General features: G+C 42.8%; 1 protein-coding gene across 3 annotated transcripts in view; it reads right to left on the bottom strand.

Moving 5' to 3' along the window:
* MAMLD1 (mastermind like domain containing 1) overlaps positions 1 to 18,117 on the bottom strand; it is an 85,790-nt gene that overhangs the window by 50,812 nt on the left and 16,861 nt on the right. Inside the window, exon 1 of one of the 3 annotated variants that reach the window (XM_027687084.1) lies at positions 15,938 to 16,139. The exons of the other annotated variants lie outside the window; for them this stretch is intronic. Within the exon in view, the coding sequence (XP_027542885.1) occupies positions 15,938 to 15,970 (33 nt within the window). The 5' untranslated portion in view covers positions 15,971 to 16,139. Of the gene's footprint in view, positions 1 to 15,937; positions 16,140 to 18,117 lie in introns of those variants that run through there. 3 annotated transcript variants of the gene reach the window in all.

Genomic DNA, 18,117 nt, shown 5'->3' with positions numbered 1-18,117 from the left:
TCACTGAATCCAGTGACTTCTTGAGAATTTTCTCATTCCTCCCCAAAGGGCTTCAGCCACCCATGGCCACAGAAATAGGGATGTCCTGTCTGCCTTTGAGGACAAGGGGCAGGAGGAGCTGGCTTGCCCAGATGGCAGCTGATGGTGAGTTGCTGCCCACGCAACCATTCACACCAAACTTTGCAAACCTGAATGAACTATGAATTCTCCCAAGGCACAGAGCTGGAGGGCAGCTTCATTTTCTTTTCTGAAAGAATGGGAGGAACTTCCTCTTTCAGCTACTGTTACTGTTTAGTGAGGATACAACTGCTGCAACGATCAGGAAACTGTCATGTCCGGATGGCACTATGGAGTGTTACTGGAGAGATGCAAGGACCTTGCAAACTGGGAACAGAAGTCTGGATTTGCTGGAAGTGCCCTGATCTGCCACTAAACACCGTGTTGGGCCCACCTTCAAGTTTCAGGGCATTCAGGGAATTGAAGGGGCACCAGTTTAACCCCAGAGAAAGAGAGGAGGTTCACTTCATTTCAGAGATGCTTGAGATCACTTCATCACTTTGGACTATATTCCTTCCCTGGGGCTCAGACATTCCAAAGCCAAGGCTGTTCTGGGCCATGCTGGGACCTCAGCAGGACACTGCATGTGCTGCACCCAGGTAGTCTCAGCAATCTCAAGTGGAATTGCACCAAGAGAAAGTCCCCTTATCTTATTCAGTGCTGCTGAACAGGGACATCTGAAGCATGGTAAGATCACTGTCCTCTGTAAGAAATGACAGTCCCTCAGGTGGAAGTAGCTGAACTGCAGCTGAGAAGCACTGACTGACTGCGAATGCAATGGAGGCTGAAACAGGTGAACCACTAAGAAGTGGCTGGGGGTAACCATTTTATTTCACCTTGGCACAGAGGCTGTCAGGTACTGCTCTGTAGAAGGAAATGAAACTTCTTCAAATGGACTAACTTCAGTAGCTCCAAGTGCTTACCAAGGCTGCAGTCCCTCACCTCCATACTGACCTATTCAAAGCTCTGCCAGGTCCCTGACAGCATTGCAACCACCGTGACCAACAAGAATTTCACCAGTCTCCCATTCCCAAGTTCCTAACAGAAGGCCCACTTCTCCTCTGAAGCAGATTTTCAGTAGAGTCCCTCCTAGTGCTCACCAGCACCATTGTTTCCATACTGTGGCACATACCCAGCCCTGTGCACTTCATCCCACCACTGTGGTTGCTTCGGAGGAAGAGAGCTCCAGTTCTTCAAAATGAACTTATTTTCTACTGAAGTTGCTTGCAGAGACTGCAGAGAAAACATACCTGGTTTCCCGTGCTTCAGTCACTAGATTTACCAGACATGATATAGGAAATGGGCAGGAAACGTCAACCTTATGTACCACAGCAATTCTTCCCCTTCCCTCCATGACACGTTTGAGCAGCACACCAGGACCTGACCTTGCACTTTTTAGTGCAGCCTTTCTTATACAAACATTTGAGTCAGATCTGGAGCCAAAAACAAACAGAAAGCCAAAAACATTGCCTAATTACATTTTTTTTTTTTAATGAAAAAGGCCTGTTTTATACCTATTTGTACTCAAATATAAAACATACTGTGCATTTTTAACTGCATGAATTTTGTAAGATCAACAAAAATTAAAAAACCTATTTTTTTCTTCTTCTGGTACCAGTGTAAAGACTGTTACAGAACTGATATTATTTGAGCTCTGTACAGACATGAGAGGTGCTGATGCACGAAAAAGGTGTACTATGATTAAGCACATTTGTACAGAGGTTTCAGCTACTATATTTCTCCCTTTTAGTCATCTTCACTTTGTTTCCATTAAAAAATCCAAGACAGAAAACCAACACAGACCTAATCCTTCACCTTTTTTCTTTGTTCAATCGTTTGGACAATGGATGTAAAATAGTACTGTTCTAACCTGGCAGCGTTTTATATTTACTTTATCCAGGTGTAAATGACAGCCTAATGGTCCTAAGGAATAAGGAGTAGCGATCAGATAGAGCACGTCTTTCTCTAGTAAAACTATTCCTCTTTTCCTCTTAAAGGCCTTAAGTTGAAATACAATCTTCCTCTTTTTTCCCACCATTTATTATATATGAACAGGGACAGATAAATGTCAAGTATATCTTTGAAGGAAAAAGGCATGACAATTTATCAATCCTCCAATTAAAAAACTCTCCTTCTTGGATTGGTCCTTTCTTTTTACAATAATTGTCTTACTTTTTTGTAGGTTCTATTTATTGCCAAGAAAACATGCCTTATTGAAGCACTGGAGAATCTAGAGGTCCTAGTTGATCATCCAGTGTCTTTCAGATCCTGCCATCTGTACTGCTGGTCATTTTGAAAAATCAAATCTGTATTATATTTGGTCATGACCAATAAAGGACTAACTTGCAATACTGAATTCAATTTGAAGTACTTTCCCTTGGCACACAAGAAGACACAAAAAATAACGCGTGGGAGAAATAGACTGACATTGGGGTGGACCTTTGATTTAAGGAAGTTTCTGCTCCAGCTGCACCCTGCACCCTTACACAGCATTTCCTGGTTTCTGTGAGACAAATCTCTTCTGTAACAAGACAGACAGTAAGTCAGAAGTGTCAATATGAGCAACTCCCTGAAAATAAACTTTGCTCATTTACGATACAGCGATTCTGGTGTGGGACACGAAGCTGCACTGCAGGAAAGGACTTGCCAGGTTCCTGCGAGTGACCTGCATCCCCAGCAAAGTGTGAGGCCCCATTCCTCAGCCCAGCCAAGGACATCAATTCCCTGCAAGAACAGCAGTGCAAGCTGATCAGATGCCATGCCACCACATTTCCTCACCAAGCACTTGTGCAAGATGAGATTCTGCTCATCACTAAGTGCCCCTGCTCCCAGGGCTCGGGGTGCCGGGGTGCCAGGTGGGATGGGGCTTGGATGGGGGGAGCTCTTCCAAGACAACTCTGGAAAACACTGCCCATTTCACTGTGCCAAAACAGAGCTGCCATGGGATTCCTAGACACCTCTCACATTGCCATGGTCTGGATCTCTCACTGACACATACTGGTTTGGGGTGTTCTGAAAGACGCGAAACTTTTTTTCTCCCTAAAATGTGCAGAAACTCATGGATTGAATGGGAGGGAAGGAGAATTAACCTCAAGTACATTTCCTCTATTTGCTAATGGCTTGTGCTTAACTCTAAGGGTAATCCAAGAATCAGGAGGAATTTTTACTACCTCTTAAAAAGGTGTATATCTCCATATAGGAAAGCAGCAGCAGCCTTCACCGGCACGTAATAAGTTCCTGGCTTGTGAAGCACATGGCTGTCAAACAACTAAACACTTCTAATAGAAACCTGGTCCATTAACGAGCTGAACCATCAAGCAGTCACGCAAGAACAGCAAATAACCCCAGGAAGAGCTGCTGTCTTTCCACGCTGAACAAAAAGCTATTTACAGTAAGAGAAATAATGCAGCCTCTCATGCTGCTTTGCCTCCCTCTCCAACGCATCTGTACACAACTCTCCCTTGGCTCCTGACGCAAATCTAAAGAAGCAAACCCTGCCCTTGTCTGTGCTCACCTGTTTTTGGAGGTTCCTTTGTGCAGATGTCCTCCCAGCAATCATTCTGCCACATTCCAATGCCAACTGCAGATCTTATCAGGTCCAAGTTCTCCACTGCCTCATGCATCAAACACATTTCTGTTTGGGTATCTCAGTGCTCATCAGTAATATTTTTTAAAATAAAAGCAGAACTTGGGCTTTTCCTCTCTGAAATCTGTCTAGGATATTCTATACTCAGAACAATCCATATTCTCTTTTATAACTGGACCTGAGCTGCTGAAACAATTGGAAGCTTTCTTGCTGATTTCAGTGGGCATTTCTCTGTGTATGCACTCACAGTTACCTCTTTTGAGAATGAAATGATCTCCACATCTTTCACAATTATACCAGCACTTACCCTCACCTCTCACATACCTGTGCATCTGGAGAGATTTTGTTGTTTCTGCACTCACCATATTTGACTTGTTTCAAACCCCACACGTAATACAAATAACTGCACTACACGGAAGGGAAAGTACACATCTAACACAAACATTTATAATTCCAAAGCCTTAGACAACAGTGAGATAAACCCATCATCAACGGCAGTGCAAGCTGTGCTGTGTGATTCAAGGGGGGTCCTGAAGGTGCAATTTGCATTTAATGCTTTTGCCATTAGCTCAGGCTTTAGGTGAAACAAAACACTCCACCTCATTAGACAGGTGGAATAAACTAAAGGTGAGATTTGCAACAGTCCTGCTTGGTGTGGGAAGAATCACACTCACTTGACAGGGAAGGTGATGCTACGTCCTGTGATGAAGATTTAATTTCTGTAACTTTTATTTCTGAAAAAGGGTCGATCCCCTCTCATTTTAAGTATGTTCCCGAAGGCATTCCTAACAGCAGTAAATCCGTTTGCAATGCTTTCCTCAAATCTTTTGCCTTCCATATATAGGGCAGCTGCTCTCCAGGCACAGCACTGGGCTATAGAACCGGACTGCTCTGATTTATAACCGAGGTGTTTAAAATCAGGCAATCTAATTATCGACTTGATAGTCCACAACGTCTGCAGTCAGCAAAATTTAAAAAATGCAAAATATTGACAAGATCAGACAAATACATAATGAGGGAGTTATTAAAATGCAAATTGCCTGCCTTCTGGTACTCCTGTGGTGCACAGGACCCCAGAGCCTGCATCCCTCTAACTCTGTGCTGGTTACGAGGTGGGAAAGAAATGGAGCTGGGGAAAATGAACAGGCATAGCTATCACAGGCCAGTCAGATGAGACCCCACACCTTGGGGGGCCCCCAAGAAAGACAGTAACTGCATGGGAATGGGAGGCATTGTGAAAAACAGGCAGCCCTGCACACACTGGACTCCAGACTTTTATGGGATTTCAGAAAGGTCCTGGAGCAGACAGAAGCCCAACAACAGCAGTTCAGGGCCACACCTATACATCTATTTTGAGGGAACAGCCAGAAGTGGAAACTTTATGCAAGTTTGAAACTCCACATCAAAATGCATGAAAGGCACTGCATTAAGATTTAGTAAAAAGAAAAAAATTCCAAAGAAAGGATGTGATGGAAATCCCCTCTATCCAACCTGCTCCAGGATGCTTGAACCTGGCTTTAAGAAGAGAAAGTCCAGTGCCCTGATCTAGTTTGAGAAGTCCTAGCTGGAAGGTGAAAGAGGGTATTGTTCCAAGCCATATAATTCCCTCCCTTCTCATCTGTCCCCCAGTTTTTCTTCTCATTTAAATAGCCTTATAATCCCGTGGACTGTCTGGTATAGACTTATTATTTCAACTTGCAGACACATTCCTCTAAGTCTGAGGGCTGTCTATCTGTCTAGATGTCTATAATAGAACGAGTAAAATAATACCATTCCCAGCTGGGCTGGATGATCTAAGCCCCCACCAGGAGAAAACTTTGATGGATAATATAATTTCACGCAATGCATTTCAGTCATGTTAATATTGCTGTAACAGCCTCTAAAAAAGATGCCAATATAGATGGTGATACCTAATTAACAGGCAAATACTAAGGGGGAGGTTAAATGCTAATTTTACATTGGCATTTAGCCTAAGAACTTCATTATGCCATCTTCTATTTTAAACTGCAGCCATCCCACCTTGTGCTGTGTTGCTGCCTGTTCTCAGCCAGTACCGTGTGGATCACAGTAATTCCTTGCAAGACAGACAAGGTCACAATGGTTGGTCCTGGGTACCTGCCCAAAACCAGGATAAAGGTTGGTCCCTGCTCCAAGATCTGGTGCAGGGCATTAAAGTGATAGTATGGACAGATGGATGGAGCTACTTGGTGCTCCTGAAAATGCCTCAAGAGGAAAAGGACACTGCAGGAATACAACCTCCACTGAGAGTTGGCCCATTCCAGTACCTGGTTAGAACATCCATGGGAAGTGCGGGGTGAGGCAGCCAAAGGTTGCTGAGCCTTCTGCACCACTGGTGAGCAGCACTGATACAAAGTCAGCTATCTCATCTTTCAGATAAATTAAAAAAAAAAAAATAGATGAAGCTTAAAAAACACAGACAATGGCAAAAGTACAGAAAAAAAAATTGAAACAAATTACGGCATCCTTGAAGCCACAGCCAGAGCTGTGGTGAAGCTGTATCGGATTTGCAGAGAAATTAGATGCCTCGTTAGCTGTGGATAGATGCACAACTGCCCAAATTTAAACTTCCTCCTTTCCTCAGCTCACCACAGTCATTACAAATCATGCAGCTGAATGAAAGCTGAAAAAGCACTAAGGGCTCGGCAGTTCTGTTGCGGTGAGTCCAATAATAAATGAGGGACGAGGGGTGGCAGCACTGATAATCCTAATATCAAAAACACATTTTCTGCAAAGCAACCTACTATTGTTCGTATGTAAAATACATCATGCTGTTAGGAGGGAACAAACTGTCCTGCAGTTTACAGATAGTCATTTTATTACAGATTCCCCCGATTGTGACTCAAAACCCACACGCCTCACACACCCTTTCTTTTTAATAAATGCACAAGATGCACAACATGGCTGGATCATGTTATGCTGCTGCAGACAGAGGTTCAAAATGCAGTGTTGGAGGAATATTTCTACTGTGCAGTATCACATATAAATTATTAACAGAAGTTAAGGAATGAAAGCAGAGCGTAGCTCCAACTGTCCAACTAAAGTCAGTTCCTGAAATATGCTGAGCAGCATCCCCCGATTCCCAAATCAAATGGGCTGGAGGCAGCACAGTACCCAGGAGCCCTGGTCCCCATGGCATCTCTTCCTGCTCTCCCCATCTTTCTCCCTGAAGCAATTAAAAAATCCTGAAGGCTTCTTGGCAAGCCAATTTTTCTCTCTCCCTCCCTCTGAAGTGACAGTGGCTAGGTGGGGTTTAGTTTTGTAATCACTAGGCCCTTTTCCTAAAGCTAAAAACGTTAGGATAGATGTGAGCAGCCTTGACCACGTGCAGGAAAATCTAGTGCATTGCTTATCAGTCGATTTGGCTTCGCACCAAGAGTAACACACTGCTATAAAGGGCCAACACAGTGTGAAAAAGGAGCTGTTCTACTAGAATACACTCCGTTAATTCTGGTTGAACTGACATTCTCCTAGGACAACAGCTTAAAACACATTTTGACTATTGTACTGAGCGTGGCAGGGAATGGAGCAGCAGGCTGGTTTCTCTCTGATGTCACTAAACAAGAGACAGACCCAAAAAAAAAAAATTTTTTTTTAAAAATCAATCTCTTGAAAAAGCATACATGGGGCAAACTCTTACGCATCATCTTTCACCAAAATAATATGTAAGGTTTTAAACAAAAATCCCCACCACCCTAGCAGGAAAAAAACCACTGAAAAGTCAAAAATTCCAGCCTCGCTACACTTACTGTAATTGTCCTTTATAAGAAGAGCCCTCTAGTTATGTGAAATGACATTGCCTCGGTGCCCCAGGCTCCTCGCGCTCCGCACAGGAAGGAAGCAGACACACATCTCTTTAAGAGCCGTTTCCTCTCTGCTCTATTAATTTCGGAGATTAAGCAAGCCACTCCTTTGTGGCATAATAGAGCAAGATAGAGCCATTGTGTTTGCAGAGAGTCCTGCTCACTGGCTTCCTACCTTTCAGCAGGGGGATGTCTTAGCACTTTATTCTCAGATGAAACACCAGAAAACTTCCAGCAGCCCTAAACCCCCCCCCCTTATTCTTAAATTACGATTCTAGCACAGAAGGGGCCACCAGCCCCATTCCTTCCCCCACTACTGATGAGCATTTCAGTGTCTCACTGACACAGTGCAGGACGAGGAAAAAACCAGTAGCATCAGATGAGGAATTCTCTTTTCAAGGGCCCTGAATCAACAGGACTTATTTAATCAGGATTATTTTGCCTGGACACACACATCCCACCTTCCTGTCCCTCCCCGCTGTGTTGAACCTGAAGCACTAAATTTACCATCATTTGTTTTTCCTCTTCTTTTCTTCCTTTAAAAATTTATACACCCTTTTTGCTCTTTTGCCTTCACAGCACAAAATCTCTTCAGCTTGTACCAGATGCCTGATGACCTTTAATAATACAGAGACCATTGCCTCCCTGTTTCAAAGACTATCAACACATCCCATGTTGGAGCCTGGGATTACACAGGCTACTGAAGCGACCACCAGCAGACCAGAGCCTCAGCTATTCCCAAAGTTTTTCTGAAGGAAGAAGAAAGAAGCAGGAGAAGATTCAGCCACTGCAGAGCAATTCAGAACCCCACTCGAAGCCTGGGCTTCCACATTTCCTCCTAAAGCTCACTTAGATGCTTTATCCTCAACTTCCCAGATTTCCCTCCAGACTGTTAAGCAAGTGAGGTTGGGAACACAGGACCCTTTTGGAGTCTGTGGTCATAGGAAATACCACTTTGCGGGGGCGCACAAAGCTGCAGGATCCTTGAGACTAGTTCACATTTTTTACAGTGTGTAAACACGGCCTTTACTAAACAGAAATGCCATCAGCAGTGAACAGATATCTTCAGAGGGAGGAGGAAGAAGATAACACAAGCTCAGGGCTTTCGAGCAGCAGCAGCAGGGGAAAGAGCAATGTCCTGGCTGGAGCAGGAGCGTGTGAGCCAGAACACTGTTTGTACTGTACCTTCCCTTGCAACACAGAGTCAGGAACACAAAACCCATCCAGATAAAACAATTTGCCTATTCAGCAGCTTTCTTTTCATGAGCTGCTTCATCTTTGCAGGCTCCCCCCACCTCCCCCCCCTTCCCCCCTTTCCAGTCGCCAACTGAAAACTTCAGAAAGAAAAGAAAAGGAGAAAGGAGTTGTTCAGACAAAGGGCTGATTCTCTGCAATGGGAGGGCACACACACCAGAAAACATGGTCACGGTGTTCTGGGCACAGTGCTGGCACGTTGCTCTGCCAGTAGTTGTAGGAGTCTGCTCCCCAGGCTCTGCTTCAGGTTTAGGGACTGCGCATTAAGAAAAAGGAGAGAGCTGTAGCTCCTGCACCCCCAGCACCAGCCTCCTGGATATGTTCCTGGGTATATTCCTGGCCAACGCTGCAGCTGGGTATTGGCCTCTCTCCACCTTCTCCCAGTAGCTACATGGGGCAGGTTTCTGGCAAGGTTTTGCCTGTCTGCTGTCAGCAGAAATCTTAACCCCGTCCAGAGATTTTTCTTCTGGGACAGTCCCTTGCAAAAGCGGTTTTTTAATGATTTTTTTTTTTCAATTAAACAGAGACACTTTTCTGGTGTATGAATGTAAATCACCAGTTCATATTGCAGAGGTGACTCAACAGCCTTTAGGTGCCAACATGTAGTTACTTCTGGATGGAGCAGGATGTGATTCAGCAACCAGAGGCAAGTAGCAGTGTATCCATTTCATCCTCAAGACTCCTTTTTTTTCTTAACAAACTAAAAATCAGTTTATTCACTTTTACTTTGGTCTTTTTCTTTTATTACAGTCACTACTCGTCTAACATAATACACCCCCCTCCTACCACTCTCCTCCAGTATGAAGAAAAACTATGAGGAATCATAGTATTGCCACACATCCTAAGACTAAATAAATCCTGTGCTTGTCATCACACTGGGATTAGCCTCCTAACAGCTTTCTTCCCCATATTATCAAAATTTCACCCAAAACACAGCTCCCACCACTGATGTCTTATACCAACTGCTGGAAGCAGCTTCTCCATTGCTCTGTCCTCTTAGGATGGTGCCAGAGCAGAGCACATGAGCTGCTTCCAGGCAGTGGTCCCTGCTCCATGGGCAGAATTTGGAAGAATACACTCGTCTTCCACCCACATACAGGCTGCTGGGGAAGAGCAGAAATAAGGTGATTGCAAAACACAGGTGAGATGTTTATTTTTTACTGTGTTCTTTGTGAGGTACAGAAGGGAACTCACTGCACTGAACATATCAACCTATATCTGATGATGCAGAAGGTGCTCAAGGATGCTGGGATGTGTCCAGTCCTTGGATGTGCTCCTTAGCGTCTTTTCCTGAGCAGTTCTGAGTGTCTTTATCAAACTGTATGAAAGTAGAAGTACCTTTTCATGGAGTTTTGCATCAAGTCTGGCAGGGGGGAAGCAAACTACCTGAGCAGTCTTCGAAGATCCAGCAGGCACGATTTATTAGTTTTAATATTAAAATATTAAAAAATCTACCCTGATAATAAACTCAAAGGCTTTGAATCACTAGAGAAAGAGATGTGGGGGGGTTTTAAATGTAATTTTGGAGTTTAGAAGCCCAGACTAAGTGACAATATTAAAATCATCAGTCAAAGCAACCCTATCTCCAACATACAAACCTTTTCTAACATCTTCTATGCAGGCAATTCTTACTCGCTTATTGCCTTTGTGCCCAACCCGACTAAAGAAACAAACGTGCTCTTTGTCACCCACTTTGTGTCTGGGTGTACTTCCCTGTGTGACTTGCAGGGATTAAGTGGAATTTGGTGACTGGGAAGGTCTGGACCAGGATTTTACATCAGAGAAAATACCATGCTGATTGGAAGGTGTTTTGGCCCCTAAATCTGGAAAACAGACACCCATCTACTTACACCTTACTGCACAACAAATCTGCATTGGATTAGTTAAAAGTGTGAACTTAAGCAGTTTGTATAAGAACACTTTTTAAAAAGTACAATAATGATCTATTAGCTTTCATTTACATTGGTTCCTCATAGAGGTAAATAAAATGGAAAGGATTGTTTTTACCCAGCCTGCCTAAACCCCAGCACACACCAGCTGACAAGCAGCATCATTACCTTGTTCAGACAAGACCCGAGTCCTCCTGATTTAAATTCTGCCCTGAACATAGTTCACCTTTCAGATGTGTTAAATCTCAGTTCTGCCATGTAATAGTTACCCTTATATAGGGTAAAAGCAAAACACAGTAGAAGAAAACTTTGTAAACAGGGCTCAGCACTCTATAGGCGATTTGAGGAAAAAAAGAAGAAAAAAAAATTAATGATAGGGCATAATTGCTTCAAAATTTGGTCATTCAGAAAAAATTACCAGTGTTTCTTTGCACGAAGAAATATTCTTCTAATGCTTTGCACGACACAAAAGCAGAAGCAAGGGATTACAGCAATGAGCTAAAAATGGTTCAACTCTAAAAGCAGATTGTAAAGCGAAGGGGAAAACTCCCAGGGAAAGCCAAGAATAAGGTTTCTTAATCTTACACTGAAGGGTCGTAAATGTGCAAGCTCAATACCTCACAACCCTTTTTGAGTAAATAAAGGTTTAAAATGTTCTTTCTTTAGCGTGACTGAATTCCTTTCCAATGTGACCTCAACATGCCATTCCTCTGTCTTTATCTGCCGACACAGCAGAGCTGTTGACCTTTCACCAATGACCTGAGCAATCAATAAACAGCCGACAAACTATCTCCACAGAAATGCTCCACCGACAAGTTTCTCCCCTGCTCTCTGCGCCGTCAAGCTCTGCCACTCCTGAACTTTTCCTCGGGCCCTCGGCTGTGCGTCAGTGTGACTTAACACGAGGCTCAGAAATACATTTTCTTGAGCATTCCCTATCCAAACATATTAAACCTGTAAGTGGTTTTGCTGTTGTTTGCAGTGCCACAAACTGCTTTCATGTTATTGTAGGATCTACGAGATCTCTGCCCTGTGCTAAGCACTTCGTGTCTCTAAGGACAGAATCCAAACTGAAATATGCACAAACTGTTGGAGAGTAAGATAAAAACTTTAGAAAATAAAAGATCTTATTAAAGACTTGCCCAAACACCAATTGGTAAAGTCTCCTCTAAAAGAACTTGATTAAAAAATTAACACAGTCAATTATAGATGCCTGGAATAAGAGGAGAAATTAAGGGAGGTCAGAAAATAGTAGTTTTACTATGGGTGTCCCTCAGATGAGTTCCAGTGCTATGAAGTCTGCTGTACTTCATGTCACAATTCATGAAATACATAAATTCATGTCACAATATATGAAAAAGGATCAAATCCAACTTTTCTATCAATATGTTTTATGAAATCTTGACTCAAACAAAGACATATTTTAAAGGTGTTACAAAACAGGGAACCAGTTGAGTGCTGCAATGGGTTTTAGTGGGGTACAGAAGAGAGAACAGTGCTTACAGCGAACACACTGGAGCATTGATCAAGATTTGAAAAGCCAAAAGAATGAAAACTATCAGAGATCAGCCATAAGCAGAAATGAAACTAATTAGCCAATAGAGTCTTTATCAAATTGAGTGAACACAAAGGTAAAGCAGAGCAGCAAGTACTGAAAAGGAACTTAAGATTATTAAAACTGAAAGAGTAACAGCTTGAAGAGCTTATTCCCATGACAACTAAAATGCTTAACAGAGATGGAGTTTCTCTCTACATATACATACACACATATATATTACCTTTCCTCCTGTAAATATATATATATTTACATATATACAATCTAAGCTTGCAATGGCTCTTAAAATGTTAATAATATTCAGTCTAACTTGAAAGTATGTTCACTGCACGTTGTTACGACCCACTAATGACAAAGATTAGTTTTTTGAAAGGCAGTGGAAGCAAAATTTTAATAAAAGTGATCAAGTAACTAACCTGCTCATTACAGAAGTATTTGTATTATTACCTGCACTGCAGAGAGCTGAAATGTGTGTGGCAGCTCTGGTTTATTTATTTATCCTTAATATAAACAAGTAAGACTGGTTCAAATAGTATTTAACAGATTGCACTGATGGATCAATACAATATTCCACTGAACTTAAACTTCAGGCAGACAAGAGCTATCAAAGTCTCTGAATAAAAAAAACTTGGCCTTCTTGTAAGATCTCAGGCCAGATCTTACAGCCTGATCTCCTGAGCAGGATTTAGTAGGCAGGAGCCCCTGCATTTCACTGGCACTCAGGCTGTTTCATCCCTGGTCAGGGGCCCTGCAAGAGCCACCAAAGCTCTCTGCAAGCACAGGAGTCACCTACACTAAGCCCCAGGTACTTGTGAGGCATCTGCTAATAACTTGGTGAAGTGAAAGAATACACCCCTCAGATTTCTATGCGTTACAGCTATTTCTCAGTGTAAGAGTGGGAGTCAAACCTCCTGTTTGGGATCGCTTAAATAAACTGGCATAGATTTCCAGCCATGGGTGTCTGCAGCCCAGGACTAGTAAACGCAGCTTTCACAAACATCAGGCATCCCTCTTGCCTGTTTTTGAGTGCAGGATGCCGGGTCAGGAAAGGAAGTGGTGTGACTCTGCAGGATGAGGTAGGGAGGCAACCAGGAGCACTTGGCTACCAGCCATGGCCCTCACCTGACTCATGCTGTGACCGAAGCTGCATCACCCCCCTGTGCTGCACGGTCACAGTGCTCTGATGAGTGCCATCAATAAGATGGTGGAAGAAAATGCAAGCCCACCTTCTCTTTTTTTTTCCCTCCCAGGATGTGCAGAAAGCCCTTGAGAACCCAGCACTCTGCAGGTCAAAGCTATGTGGGAATATTTGAGCTGTGCTGGGTTTTGGGTTTGGTTTTTTGTTAGTTTGCTTTCCTTCCTTTTTTTTTTTTTTATCTCGATGGAATGAATTGAAAGTGCTGCTTAAGAGGAAAATACGAATGTAAAAGTGGAGAAGCACCCTAAGTAGGTGTATTAATAAACAGGCTTCTAATTTCTTATCTTTGATGGTATTCAGTACTATTTTAAATATTCTCAAAAGAATCACAAACATACAGAAGGTCATATATAAAATCCCTGATGAAGCAATTTAATGCTAAATTAAAGCTGAAACTAGGTAAGCCCAACTCCTGGGATCTTGGGTATTTTCAAAGACTAGAATAGAATCAACACTACCCAAGAACACCGTGTGTTTTTCAGATTTTTAAATATTTATTTCCTAAATTAAATAGAGCAGGTTTAGCTGGTTTTTATAGCTTAGCAGGAAACAATTTTATTTCCAAGCCAATTGTATATTGACAGTTGGCAACAATGGGTTTACTTTATAAAAAGAGAATGGGAAAATAGTTGTGCTTTTCTTAAACACTTCCAGAAAATTTCCTTTGAGAACATGTTGAATGAAAAGTATACAAACAGGGATTAAACATGAATGTAATTTAATAAACATCCACTCAGCTATATGGTGTGATAAATAGGTAATAAGAACGTAATACGGGCATTTAGCTTTCACCTTCCAAAGGAGCTGGAAGCTAAAACAATAATACTTTCATTAGAATCTCCTGCCTGGCATCAAGAACCAATTTCCACCTATTAATATGGATTTCTATTACCTGCCTTGTGAATACTGTTAACCCATTTATCAAGCAAGGAGCCGTACTTTTGTCACTTATTACAAGCAGAAGGGGAGCAGAAGGATTGCTAAACCATGTCACATTAGAGCATCGGATTAAATCATTTGACCTAGAAGATAAAAACATTCCACTTACATTTAAAATGGAAAAAAAACCCCCACCCTAGCCTTGCTCGTCTTACAGCCAGTAAAACCTCTTGCAGGATCAAATCTTTCCTTGCTGTGTCAGGAGAAAAAAAAAAAAAAAGAAAAAAAAAATCAGTCTGCATGTGTAATTAAACATGCCTCATTGGTTCTCTTGATCTGTCAATAGTGGGTAGGAGGAGGTTGATTTAAGTTAAACTGCTCAAGTCTTATGAACATTTGTCCCTTTCTGTGTCCTCTAAGCAAAGCATCATTGAACAGAACAACTGCAGCCAAATACGAGGAGCTTGGAATGTAATGTTTGTTATTCAGATTACAGTGGTGCCCAAAACATGCCAGGCAGTTTTCTATGTGTGGAGGGAGGTGATGGGACAGAGCCCTTTCTTGGTTCCCAATTTCCACCAAGAGCACATGTCCCCCCCTGAACACAGAGCCGCTCTCCTGCTCCCCTCCCCCAGCCACCACAGAGATGAATGGAGGTACGACGGTGCTATCTCAGAGATGACAGGCACGCAGCTATTAATCACGTTTGTTGCTAAACACACCAAATTCCCACTTTCCCACAGCGCCGAGGTCTCCTTGTCCTCACACCCAGCTCTCAACTGCAGTGAGCAGCCCTTGGCAGCTAATGGGTCCAAACAAGCATTTTAGCTTTAGTCACTTCATATCTCCCTGCTCCACCACTCATCTCTTGCTCAGGTATTCAGACCATAATTTTTTTTCTTGCTATTCACACTGGATCAGATTATAAAACATGTCTGCTTCCATGCCCATGGTAAAAGTTCCACAATACCCACCTCACCCACTTTCGCCAGAGCAATGACCCAGGAGAAGTACTTGTATTCCTCCCACTCTACACATCTCAGCTACAGATGCCAAAAATACTCAAGACTTCAATCCACAAGGGATATACAGGATCTGGTAAAGCTGCAGAATGAGAGCAAAGTTCCTAAAGTTATAATACCTCAAATTTTCTGGTCTCTGTTCAGTGGAGTCATTGAAGATATTTGAATTGAACTGGGGCATCTCAACTTTCCTTGCCTCATTCGCCACTGATGTAAGACCAAAAATTTGGTTGCTTGACTTCAACAGCTTGGTGCTGGTTTATTCCCCTCACCTGGCTATTCTTGTTTCAGTTCAATTTTGCCAAAATGCTGAAGTCTCCCCCTGTGTTTCTTTTGGTAAGACTTCCCTATGACTTTCACCTCAGCACAGCAGAGAGCTTCCAGCACCACGCTTTCCAAGTGGGGCCAAGGGACCTCCAAAACTCCCACTGAGAAAAGAACATTTATCTTTTCCTCCTCTGAAACCTCGCAGTGATCCATAAGTTAGTGAGTTACTCAGAAGTCACTGAGCAATCAGGCTGCTCATTATACCCCTCAATGAAATTATTACCACAAGTAATTCTCAGTGCAGTACTACAGGTTGCCTAATCTTACATCCTCTTCAAAAGACGGGAAGAAGTACTGCATTTTTAATTCCTCTCATACTCTCTGGCAGTCATTTAATCCCGCATTTTACCTTTTTACACACTGCAAGTTCATCCATACCCATTTCTTTCTCAGTGGTCCTTTAATCCTTTTCTGTTCGTGCTGCAGCTCAGCACAAGGACGGGGGTACCTCTATAAGCCGCGTGCTCAGGAGGCTCGATCAATATGCATGCATGGTGCAAGGCAGAAACATATTTCTGCTGAAGAAGAATCAGAAGTCGGGGTCAGACGTTTTATATTTTAGCCAGATTTTGATAAGACATATTAGGAATTCATAGGGCTTTTATCATTTTCAGCAGCAAGAGGATTAGACCCTACGCTGACAAGAGCAAGAACATCAATTGTTAAAAGAAATATGTGCCACACTGAAATACAGTAAAGCACCTGAAAGACATAATGTACTGTCTGATAAAAACACTCTAAGCACTTTCAAATTCAACCCAGTGATGACTTGCCGAGTCAGTGCTTCATTTGTCTGGCAGAGCCAAAACTACAATGACTTCTGTTCCAACGCCCAAAAATGCAACAGACGTGCAAAGGGAAGCCAGGATTTAAACCATGGCCTCACACAACAGCAAAGATTCAAACTATGGATAATACACTGATGCTTAGGCCACAGGGCAGAAAGGAGCAGCAGGAATCTTTATTTGTATTCAAAAATTCTATCCAACAAGCTTGCAATGCTGCTGAAAAGACCCAAGTCTTAATTTAAAAAAACAGCAATTTTTTTAAAATCCAAATTCAAGGAAAGGTAAAGATAATGACTTTAAAAAACCCAATCTCCTTGCAGTCTGAAGAAAGATCCCAACACCGAAAAGAATTTCAATTTCATACTTCTTCCGCCTAAAATATTCAGAGCGCTGCAAATGTGTTACAAACTAAATGACTTTTTGTACAGAACTTCTAAAACCCTTGACTTTTAATAAGGTCGTGCATCGTTTGATTTTAATTACAGATTTTTTTTATCCCTTAAATTTGACTAAAAATGATGTGATTTACAAAGCAAACAAGCCAGTTAAACAAAGCTAATTAAATTCACTAGAGACAGCCTTGCTTTTCCCCTCAGTGAGTGTTTATTTCAGCTCCCAGTGCTCTGATAGCTCCTGACAGCTTGCTGGGACACAAGAAAGAAGTAGGTCAGGGTAAGCCAGAATCAGCAACAGAGGATCCCATTAGACAGGCTTGTAGGGTAATACGGAGATCGAGGAAGTGTGTGATGTAGTGACAGTGTTAGAGACACATAACAAACAGCCCGAGGACAGCCTCCAGCAGAACCGGTACATTTATCTTCTCTGTGTTATAATGACCCCTCACACGGCTTATCCAGTCTGTGATTTCTCGTACAAGAGGTGCTGTACAAACCTAATGACAAAAACGTGCTCACGGTTTGCCAGGCGATGTCGGGCCAGCGGCAGCACTGCAGCAGCTCTGCTCCCACGGAGCCCTGGCCCTTGGGGGGACAGAGCTGCCAGCTCCAGGGGCAGGCAGATATCCACACGCACAGGATACATCCCCTCACTCTAGCTGGCAGTTTAGGGAGGAATCTCACCGTGCACAGGGATCAAAGGAGAAGAAGACTGGTTTCTCCTAACCACCTTCTACAACATTACCCTGATGGTGATGGTTGTGGTTCCTACACTAGATCTGAAAATAGCAAGCACTCTGTAGCAAGAAAAGCTACTGTGGCAGCTGGGGAGTGCAGCAAAACCCTGTGATGGGGCACAAAGGATGCCTGCTCCCCACTGAGCTGTTGTCTGGGGGCTCTCAGTGAACCACCACCCAGGTCCCTACGTGCCATTGGAACAGGCTTTGGTCTGTCTTCTCATACCGCAGCACCACTGCCTTTGGAAGCAGCTACTGGCAGGGAGGAGAGGCTGAGAAAGCTGTAGTTTCTGCTGATTTTCCCAGCTGGGTTTGCTGTGTGATGAAGAAACATCAGTGAAACCAGGGAGGAGAACAAAACCAAAAGGACTAAAGTGATCAACGTAAAATACAAACTGCTGTATGTTTGTACCACTGTATTAGATGATTTAATGTAGGTGTATTTGTATGATGTAATGCGAGGTGTATATACTGAATGTGTATATACCCAGACACTTGCTAACGCAAGTCTTCTCTCCTGAGGAAAAGGATAAAAGTATTGCTTTGCCTGTGCCTGGACAATAAGAGCAGAAAACACAGCACCATAAAGTCTGTAGTGTAATATTATGT

This window comes from Neopelma chrysocephalum, unplaced genomic scaffold (assembly GCF_003984885.1).
Source record: "Neopelma chrysocephalum unplaced genomic scaffold, ASM398488v2 Primary Assembly neopelma1_73, whole genome shotgun sequence".
NCBI classification, from domain to species: domain Eukaryota; kingdom Metazoa; phylum Chordata; class Aves; order Passeriformes; family Pipridae; genus Neopelma; species Neopelma chrysocephalum.
Note: the sequence above shows the minus strand (reverse complement) of the source record. Positions and strands in the feature narration are given on the sequence as shown.